This window comes from Sesamum indicum, linkage group LG10 (genome assembly GCF_000512975.1).
Source record: "Sesamum indicum cultivar Zhongzhi No. 13 linkage group LG10, S_indicum_v1.0, whole genome shotgun sequence".
Classification (NCBI taxonomy): domain Eukaryota; kingdom Viridiplantae; phylum Streptophyta; class Magnoliopsida; order Lamiales; family Pedaliaceae; genus Sesamum; species Sesamum indicum.
The window spans coordinates 2,730,279-2,742,158 of NC_026154.1; the positions used below are offsets into that span (position 1 = coordinate 2,730,279).

Sequence of the window (11,880 nt, forward strand, 5' to 3'; positions counted from 1 at the left end):
TAAATATTTTGTCTAGGGAACTACAATTTTGGGTTCACACTTGATTGCAATATACGATGACATGAGACTTGATTGCAATATAAGATGACATAAGACAACTCAATTCTTACATACGTCAGCATCATGCCCCATTATCGAAAATAAAAGAAAGAAACCCCAAAAATAAAATTGACCACCTACTATACTTGCAAGAAATATGTAAATACCTGTATGTTGGACATTTCTTGTTGCTACTAATTGGAGTGGGGAAAATCAATTTTAATCCTGTAATTTAAGAGTAGTGGTATTTTTTGTTCAATATAATTGCTTTTCGCGATTTAGTCATGTAATTTCATAATTAATTTTGATAATTTTAGTCCTTTTGATTGGTTGAAAATTTCAATTTACGTGTAATTTTGGCCCTGTAAATAAATTCATGCAGGACCAAAAATATCAACTATTTCAAATTATAGGATTAAAAATGCCAACACCCCTAAATTACCAGACTAACATTGCAATTTAATTTGGTCATGTGCAAGTCACATGCAGTATTCCAGCCAAATTAGTCAGAAAATGATGAAAATTGTCAAAATTTTAAATTTATTGGACTAAATTACAAAAATCAATTTATGCAGGATTAAAAATGTCATCCCCATAAATTACAGGACTAAAATTGCGTTTTTCAATTGAGGTGACAATATAAAAAAGTTACTTTTATTAAACATATCAAAAAATAGAATTAATTACACTTCTAAAAATATGAAATTATATCTTCATTAAAAAGATTTCCGAATAACAATTACAATCTTCATAAAAATTCTCCATTAACAACTGTATCAATTTGTGAGAGTTCGAATGAAAAATATTAATATCAGCAAACAAGTTACATAAATTTTTTTATTTTAGGCATCAGTTACTAACAATATAGTTAGCTTTTTTATACAATAACCGCTATTTTTATCCAATAACAATAGTTCGAAAACAATATCTTTAACTTTATATATTACAATTATCCTTTATAAGTATAAAAATATTATTAATGTATCTTAGTTAATAAATTATACGGAATGCTAAATGAAGGATAAAATTGAGTGTTTTTGAAATTTTTTACTAAGGTTAGCATTTTTCGTCCAAACACTAACCAACACGAAACATGGAAAATTCTCAAAGAGGGTGCAGATATAATTTTAAAATTTTTTGAAAAAATATAATTTTGTATTTCTAGAAAACTCTAATGTATAATTAAGTATAACTCTCATATATACAATTTAGGAAAAAATCTTATCTAAACCAAGTTGACCAAATAAAACAAATCAGATAAAAACTATAATACAATTTTCATGCAATTAGTCATTTTTTGGATCGTACACTAATTATACACGACAAACATATTATATCTATTATTTAATTGGTTCATATATGATTGGGATTGGATTAGAACTTCCTATCATTTAGAAAGCCAAGATAAGCACGTGGACAAATAAGAAGTCTCTTTGTTCCTTCCATTTTTCTCAATATTTTCAAGTCCCTTTCAAGTTTCAAGCGCATGGGTGTTGAATAAGCATAATATAGATTAGGACACTCCGGTTCCTATGTTGCTTCCTACTTGCGGTTCTACTATATAAGTAAGAGTGGGCTCATTTCAAACGTAGGGTGTGGAGTAAACTGATCTGAGATTGGACTTAGATAAGGAAATTAGGTGGTGTACTGAAAATGGTGAGGGCTGCTCGTGTTGACGAGAAGGGACTGAGAAAAGGCGCATGGAGTGAAGAAGAAGACAACAAGTTGAGAGCTTATATTCTAAGATACGGCCACTGGAACTGGCGATTACTGCCCAGGTTTGCTGGTACGAAATACACCGATCATTAGCTAGTCCACATCTATGTATTCATTTATATATTTATTACAACACGAATGATTATTCTGCAATATGTTTTCCAGGTTTAGACAGATGTGGGAAGAGTTGCAGATTGCGCTGGCTGAATTACCTGAAACCAGGCCTAAAACGTGGGAGTTACACCAAAGAAGAACAAGATCTGATCGTGAAGCTTCACGATGAACTTGGAAACAAGTATGATTTACAGTTCATAATCATGGACGAATGTTTCCTGTGTAGAACTCAGCAATTTCGTGTGTAATGTTACTAGATGGAGAAAGCAACTGAAATTGATTGTATATTAAGCTCATTTGTGATTTCCAGGTGGTCTGCTATTGCAGCGAAATTGCCCGGCAGAAGCGATAATGAGATCAAAAACTACTGGCACACACATTTTGAGACGCGCGGTAGAAAAGCTAATAAATCAGGCGGGCAGGCTGGAATTTTCCAGGAGGAGCAATCTTCAGAAATCACTCATTGCAACACAAGTTGCGGAAAAGCTTTTGCCCGCAGTAGTTGTGATGATAAACCTGATGATCAGGTGTCCTCTGATATGTACATTCTGGAGTCGTCAAGCTCCGAAACTGTGGTTTCTGGTGCTGTCAAGTGGGATTCAGATTCATCCGACGAACAAAACTGCTCTGAAATATTTTCAGGGTCGGATTCTTTATTTTTCTATTCGGGGGATTTTGCCCGTTTGTCAGAGTCAACCTTTGGATTCCACGACGGTTTCTGGAGTGAGCCATTTATGGTAGACAAATCCTCATGCGTCCAAGATTTCAATTGTTGGGCACCAGATGAGGAAGCGCTGTTTTCTCCTGGCCTTTCAAGTTTTGATGACTACTTGTAGAAGTTAGACAAGTATGGATAATTATTGATTTAGATATAACTGTTTACTAATCAAAAGCTGCACAAATTTATTCTAATTGATTTATGTTTACAATTGAATCCGCATATTTTCTGGACTAAATTACTAGGAAAAAGTGCAAGCAACTCTCTTATGTGTTAAGGACGTAAATTGTTATTCTATTTATATAAGGAATAATTTGTTTATTTACAATATCATTTGGACATAAATTGTTATTCACTCTGAATTACTATTAATTAGTTTCACAGATACGTATGGTTTTGATGGAGTATGAAGGATGATTCAGATCGTACATAGTCATTTAATCAAAGATCGATAATTATGATAAATCAAAAGAATTTTATAAGGTGATGTAATTGATTCATCAATTACTGTTAATTTACTAAGTATTTAGTTTGAATCTATTAACTAATTAAGATATAACATTAATATAATACAAATTATTGACTAAAAATATAACCAAAGTCGAAGTTGAATAGACACTAAAAAAAGATTATTAATTGTGGATTTTTTGGGCGGAAAATATCCGTCCCGATTAGCAGGCGCAAACAAGATGTCCTAAAATTCATCACCAAAAAAAGAATAACAACAACAAATTTTTAATTGTGATAAATAATTTTTTTATGATGAAAATATTAAAAAAAAAATTTTTTATTAATTTTATTTCATGGTTAATAATATTTATTTATTACGATTTTTAGTAGGGATGTGAATTTTGGCGAACCAAATTTAATTTTCGGTTAACCAAAAATTTGATTCGAGTGGTTTTAAAAACCGAAAATGTTTGGTTTGGTTTTTTGGTTAAAAAAATCAAAAAATCATTTTTTTCTTTAATAATATATATAATTAATTTTATTGAAAAAAATACATGTATCAAAATATCAAAATTTAATAAATAAAATATATCATGAAAAGAATATTTATGAATACAATTCAATGTTTCAAATGAAAAGAAAAGAACACAATAACAATCCATTCATTTCATTTAAATTCAAATTTAATAGTACAACTACAATATTCAATATCCAAATATGTAATGTATTTATTTTATATTATATTAATATTACTATATAATATATAACAATATATTTTAATATAATTTAAATAATAAAAAAAAAATTCGGTTCAATTCAATCACCAAGAACCGAAACAAAAAATCAAAATTTAAAAAACAAAATATTGAAAATGATCGGTTTAACCGAACTTTCACACCTTTAAATTTTTAGCCATAATCATTACTATTGTAGGCAAATATTTTTCTTTCATCCCCTATATATTTAAGATTATATTACAGATCAGACTTCCCAAGGCGCATATATATATATATATATATATATATTAATTAATTAGAATCCCAAGATGATTATTAATTAGAGAATTGATACTGTTCAACTAATTAAGAAAGTAGACCAACACTTTTCTTACTCAATCTAAAACTATAGTGGAGTCATTAATTAGTTCTTCACCAAAAGGGCTGTAAGAAAATGATTAAGAAAGAAAAATAGAAACAATGGGAAAATAAAACATATATGCCTATCATACAAAATCAATTTCCTCTGTAAGAAAAATTCAAAAGGTAGTGGATCATGTGGTTTAGCTCGATTCACAAAATTGTGGTCTTATAACTTTAAGGTCATAAATTTAAATTTTACCTACAAATAGAATGTTATTTTATTTTAATTGTTCTATTTTAATATTAAGTGTTGATAAATATAATTATATGATATTAGCATATTTTTTCTTCTCTCCCTCGATCACTCCCCCTCGTTTTCTCTCTCTCTCTTCTCTCTTCTCCCATTCGTCTCCCGTCGTCCGCTTCCTCGGTCCGTTTGACTCTTCGCCCATTAGCCTCTCGGTGAGTTTTCTTTTCTTTTTTTTTTTTTTCTCGCCCTTCTTTTTTTGATATACTTTTGAAAATATTTTCAAAAATATCTTCCCACCCATTTTTCTGAAAATTTTTTCAGTTAAAAGTTAGTGAAAAAATTTCTGAAACTATTTTCAAAAACAGTTTCTTAAAAAATAGTTTCAGAAATTATTTCTCAAAATATAATATATTTTTTGAAATTATAAAAGTTTCTGAAAATATGTATTTTACACTGAAATTAAAATATAATTTTCTGAAATTATAAAAATTTCTCAAAATATAATATATCTTTTTTGAAATTAAAATATATTTTTGAAATTATAATATTTTTCTGTAATTTTTATGTAATTTGTGTAAATTTCGAAAATTTATTGTATAATTGTATAATTTTTGAAAATTTATTGAAGAGTTGTGTAATTTATTGAATAGTGTAATTATTTGTGAAATTTATTGTATAGTTCTGTAACTTAAGCAATTCTTGTGTATTTTGCTCATATTGTTAAAATTTTTTGTGAAATTTATTGTATAGATGTGCAATTTATTGTATAATTAGGCTAGTTCATGTAATTCTTGTTTTTTTCATTAATATTATTATTTACGCAATATTAGGCTAATTTTTCTAATAATAATATTATTTACATAATGATATCAATAATCACAAAATTAGACCAATATTCCCAATAATGATATTATTTACATAATAATATCAACAATCACACAATCAGACTAATATTCTCAATAATAATATTATTTAAATAATAATGTCAATAATCACAAAATTCAGACTAATATTCTCAATAATAATATTATTTACATTATTAGTGAGTACAATAATAAAAAAGTTCAGGTGATAGACTAAAGAAGCTTAAAGCAATACTTGACTTGTTTGTATATGTGCAAAAATGAAGTATACATTTTTAAATAATTAATGAGTACAATAGCCATAAGTTTCATGATAATATTTCCAATGTGTAAGAATAAGACAACCTCTTTTTAATAATTATTAAATTAGGGTAATTTTTTCAACAATTACAAAAATTAATACATCTCAATAAAAGACTACATGAATTTATCCAGATTCTATTGGACCCGGTAAACATGAAACTTCGAGTAAGCAAACGAGCCTGGACCCAGATTTTATGTATTTCACGCCTATTTAAAGTGTAAAGCAACGGAAAGCTCGTCGGAACAGTATTTAATATAAATTAGAGGGATAATTAATTAGACCCAAGTTTGATGGACTTACACATGAATTGCTTGTGGTTTGAGAAATTGCATTTAGCATATATGAGATCTGCTTTTATCTAACTCCCAGTTTAACAAAATTCATCAAATTTGTTAATATTAACAAAACAAGTGAATGAAAATTAATATTTATAATCAATTGACAATTTATTTGACCTGTAATAAATCAGTAAGAAGTCAATTTACTTAACCTGTCTCCCCTTTCCCTTCCTCCCCAACCCACCGTTGCCACTTCCCTCCTCCCCACCGGCACCATCTCTCTCTCTCTCTCTTTTTATGTAAATATGTATTTTAGATATATTTAAATATATATTATTATATAAGCATATATATATTTTAAATATTACTTAGTTAAATCTAAAATATTGATTCAAATAAGATTAAATTTAGTCCATTGATCTATTAGTTAAACTTGAACCTTAGATTGAAATCAAGATCCAACCGTCTTTAAATAAGGGTAAATGTCATTTTAAATTTTAAATAAAAAAATAAAAAAAAGGCGCATGTAATTCACAAAATGCATCGGGGGCATTTTACTTTATTTTCTATAACACAATCTAAGGGGGTAAATTGCAGCTTTATTTTTCACATGGGGATAAATTGCTCGTTTCCCTTAACATTGGGGTAAAATTGCATCTAACCCGTTTTTGAAATGAATGTAACCGTGCTAGCTAGATGGCGACAAACAGGCAAGGAAACTAAGCCATAAATCTTCTCATTCTATGTATTCATCAATGACATCAAATATTTAAGAGCACAGAGGATGAAAAGATTCAGAACTATGATTATGACTAGTTGCTCTTGTAATAGGGGAGAATTGTGTAGACAGTTTGCAGCACTGTTATAACAAACGCGAAACTAATAATGTGCCAATACTTCTTCCATATCGGTGGCGAATAATCACTAATCTTTAGCTTCACAATGCGAAGATTCTGATTGTAGGTGTCCCTGGAAGCCAGCCCTCTTAAGATCCCAGGCAGTTTATGCTTACGCTTAACTTTCCCCTGAATGATCCCTTTATCGGTAATGAGCTTGGCATCATCGGGCGTCCTGATTAACTCACTCATGAACCGAAGGAAAGAGCAGACCTCCCTTTTATTCACGTCCAATTTCTGGCTCATTTCGTAGTTTCTTAGACACTGAAACATCAGCTCTGTATCATCTTCCATCAAGATTGGAGGCAAGTGAAGAATGGGATATCCATGGCAAAGGAACATAGTATTCGTGAAATGAATCCCTCGGCTGCCAATCCCTGGGGAAAGCCAGAAATGTACCCCTGCTTGTGTCAAATCAGTGGCAGATGATGACATCGTCTCATCTATGGCATCCGAAGAATTGGCTTGCTCATGTTGAGCTTCCAAGTCTTGATTTTCTTGCTCGTCATTATCGTCTTCTTCTTCCTCTTCTTCGTCTTTCTGATCGAGTTCTGGCCCAAGAACCAGCAATTGGAGGCCATGGAGCAAATCAGTAGGCTGTTGCTGCTGCAGCCAATGCATCCTTGACGCAAAAACCTTTCCCCAAAGCCCGTTCACCGCTCTCCAGGCTCTCGGCCTAAGAACTTCTACTTCAGGCAACAATAGCAACTCGTACAAGGCCTTCCTAGAAAGCTCTGAGGGCTGCTCCCATTTCCCTTCCTTTATCACTTTCTGGAAGTAGCTTTGCTTCAATAGCTTCTTGAGCACCACTAGCGGAATTTGGTTCCCGATAAAAAACATGGCCTCTATCCAATCCTTGACATCCCTAAATCTTGGACTTTTACTTGTCTTACCAAATATGGTATGATCAGGAGGATACCCGAGTTGCTGTGGTCCACCGAGTACATACAACGCCAGTTGGAGGAAGAAACAGCCATCAATTATCATCATCCGCCGAAACTGAGATCCTGTCAAGTAATCAGCTGCCCCATCAGCATAACAATCTCTCGCTGATTTTTCTATTCGTCTAATTTCAGAAACGTAAATTTCTTCTGTTTCAGATGGTCTGCCGGGGCTGTTCTCTAGCACAACCTGCCAAGCCTTGTCTTTAGCTGAGGAATCGCCTTTATTAAAATATATCGGACCAAACCCAAACCTCGGTTGAGATTTCTTGGGTTCTTGGTTCCGACATATCCTGCGACGGGGCTTTCTCGTTTCAATCAAAGGCGTTGGTTCACTCTCCTTTGCACCAGATTCAGGGATGGGCTCCCCGAATCTAATTTCTATCTCTTGTACGTACTCCTCCCATTTCACCACAGATTTTGAATCTCTCGCCGCCATGAACTTTGTATGCCAGCGGAGAGCTTCGCCTTCCAGGTGAATTGATGCAAGTTTCACCTTAGAGTCGTCGGGAATCGTCCTGTAAAGCTGGAAGAATTGGTTGCACTTATAAGACCAGCCTCTGAAATCTTGACCGCAGAACCTAGGAAACTCGATCCGGGGCAACGCCGCTGCGTTAGATGATCCACTGCTAGTTTCCATCTTCAAGGTGAGGGCGTGAACTTGGCTGCTCAAGTCTTGGATGGATTGGGTTTGAGTTTGGTGGAATGCTTCCATGGCCTGCTCATGCCTGTCAAAAGCTTCCTTGAGATGCGCAAGTTTAGCCTCCAGATCTCCGGTGTCCGAAGGGAAATTGGCTTCATCCATTTCCGACCATATGGGTCGTCTACCCACATACCATATCAATATGGTCAGCTCAGCTAGGTTAATTAGTCCAATCAATCTTGAGTAAGATTCTTCGTATGGTTTTGTGTTGAATTATGTGTTCAGTGTGGATCAATTCCGAATAAATTACATTCAACGTATAGGCTAAATTATAGTGTGACATCCGAAAATATGTTCAACTTTTTATCTAAAGTTTTTCGGGTCAATTTATTATTTTAATTTGATAAATTTATATTTTGTCCAATATGATCGTTTTTATACTTTGTTTGTGATGTTTTTCAAAAAGAAAAATTTATCAGAAAACGATCATATATAACAAAATGTAAATTTCACAAAATTAAAATGATAAATTAGTAAAAAAGAAATTAAATAATAAAATATAAAAATTAATATAATTCAAATAATAAAATATAATTTACCCTAATTAATTTCCAGGGCATTTAGATATGATTTAGATAAATATTTTTTTTTTTTCACATAGTTCAGACAGAATGGTAACATTTAAATTTTACACTTAATTTGGGGTTAATATTGTTGCGTGCATCTTAGATCTTTCATCGACTAGTTTAGGTGGGATTAATTATTTAAATATTAATAAAAAAATATAACTAAAATAACATATATAATAGAATACGATGAGCCGTGGACATTCACCCGAATTCTCTTTTTTCTTTTCAATTTTCGTGCTATCCACAATTGCAAGTGGTGGATATCATTTGAGTCAATTTTTTTTATTAATATTAAAATAATCAAACCAATTTAGGTGACCAGAAGAAATTTGACTTTTTATTTTGATTAATTATTATAATTAAAATAAAAAATTATGATGAATATTAATTAATTAATTGCACAATCACTACATTTAGCCCATCAATTTTGTAAACAATGCCGAAACATTAGCTACAATTAAAAATCATGTCTAATATTTTGACCATATGTGAAAACATAATAAATATTGATTAATTGTGATAAAAACTTATGTCGGTAGCTTGGCACATCAATTTTATTTGATCATAGTAGATAATATTGATTTGTTATAATTTTCAAGCCGTGGTATGATTTATTTTGTATGTAATAACTTTTTTTTTGGGAGTCGTGTACTAATTAATCAAAATGCTTGTATATCATTTATTTATCAAATGTGTGTATACTGCTGCAAGAAATATAATATTTAATTATAATTAGTTACCATAATTAATAATAAATAATTATAGCAAATAGTCATTGACTGACGGTCACGTAACGATATTTGATTAAAAAATCATGGTAAATATTTTTACCATAACTCTTAATTGTGACAAATAATTTTTTCATAATAAAAATATTAATTTTTTTGTATCGATTTATTTCATCATGATTAATAATAATTATTTATTATAATTTTTAGTAGTAGCTATTAATATTGTAGACAAAAGTTTTTTTGTTTTAGACCCTCATACTTAAGCTAATTAACTAATGCAAATGGCTGTCCCCTACATATTTAAAAACTATTGGAGAAAGTAGACCAAGACTTTTCTTACCAGATCTAAAAACTATTCTGGAGTCATTAATTAATTCTCCTGGAAAAGGGCTGTAAGAAAATGACAAAAAGTAAGAAAAATAGAAACAATGGAAAGATAATATAATATGAAAAATTCTTGCCCGAATTAGATTTGGTCAAATCAAATCAATAACATAGCAAGTGTATATATTTGTTATATGATTGGTCAATTTTTCTAAACTGTACACCAATCAAATAATAAGTATATTACGCTTACCATATAATTGTTTCAAATTCGAGCGGATCGAGTACAAAGTAGAATTGCTATATGATTGATAACTTTATTTTAATTAGAATTGGTAATGGTTCATGTTCAGATCAGTGGATTAGCTAAAACTAATAATAGTTCATTAAACCAAACGAATCTCGAACACGGGGTTGACTAGATTTGTTAAACTCTACTAGTCATTTTATAATTTTTTGGGATAATTATAATTTTTAAAGGTTTGGTGTAATTAAAAATAAATATTCTATAATTTAAAAAATTATATTTAGTACTTTTAATGTTGGATTTTATTTAATAAATAAGTTCTTTTGTCAGTTAAATTTACTAAATTTGTTAATATTAATAAAAAAATTAGATAAAAATTAATATTTATTATCAATTGACTTGTTACTGACTTATTGTTCGCCCAAGTATATTCTGGCTAAATTACTCTTATAATAGTGAAAATATACCCCCTCACATGCATTATCATAAGAAAATATATAAGAATAATTTAATCATAAAAATATTTATTTGACATGCTATAAATTAATAATAAGTTAATTGGAGATAAAATATGGATTTTTGTCCCATTCTTTGTTAATATTCAAAAATTCGACGAATTTTGACTAGCTGAGTGACTCATTTAATTTGTTAGACGAAAGCAAAAATATCAGAAATACTAGATATAATTTTTCAAATTATACAGAGGTTATGTATACATCGAACTTCAAGGGACGAGAAAGTAATTATCCCCAATCTTTAAAATTATTTATTAACTTTATATTTTTAGTTTTAATATTTTAAAAGTGTTATAAACGTAGTTTAATTTGTTATGTGCATGTTAACTAATGTACACATGTGTTTCCAAATACACATTTACATACAAATGAGTAGATCACTTATTTATTTTACTTTCATTATTTTTTATTTAATTTGACAAAATGTATAATAACCACACATTCAACTACTAGTGTATATATATATATATATATATATATTTGTTTGTTGATGCTATTATGGTTAAGAACAAATTGTGCTTAATAATTTTTTTTTTCAGAAACATGTACGTACGTACTGTTTTTTTCTTAAGGGATAATTATATTTATACTACTTTATTTATTATTTTTTTATACAAACCATCACTGTCTTTTCAAAAATTACAGAAACCACCCCTGACAGCTTTTAAAACCCCAAAATACCGTTGTTGACTTGATCAAACTTTAACTTAATCTTTCAATGCAAAAATGCCCTTAGCGGTATTCTGTAATTACCAAAAGGTGGAGGGGGTGTCAAAGTAATGTTTATGGGGATAAATAATATGATCCCATATATTTCTTTTATTATTTATACTATTTTTAATTTAAATTTAAATTATTGTATTAACTTTTTTTATTAAATCTGAATATAAAATTGTACCTTTTAAAAATTAAAATATTAAATTATTTAATTAATATATTAATAAAAAATAGTTACTTGTTTCTGAATTCAAATTAAAAAATTATCCACTTGTATAAAAAATATATAAATCGCTGCATTTAAAAAATACATAAAAATATTTATTATTTTTTTTATAGAAGGCATTTGTTTATTTGCAATTAGTTGTATTTTCCGGGATGATGTTCACATGTTGTACCTTCATCAAGTATATATGATGAGTAAAA

The 11,880-nt window shown here is 29.8% G+C and overlaps 1 protein-coding gene across 1 annotated transcript; it reads left to right on the forward strand.

Moving 5' to 3' along the window:
• LOC105171796 (myb-related protein Myb4-like) lies at positions 1,646-2,802 on the forward strand. Its single transcript, XM_011093026.2, has 3 exons — positions 1,646-1,825; positions 1,921-2,050; positions 2,180-2,802. Exons 1-3 carry the CDS (start codon positions 1,693-1,695, stop codon positions 2,703-2,705), a joined length of 789 nt encoding a protein of 262 aa, XP_011091328.1. The 5' UTR covers positions 1,646-1,692; the 3' UTR covers positions 2,706-2,802.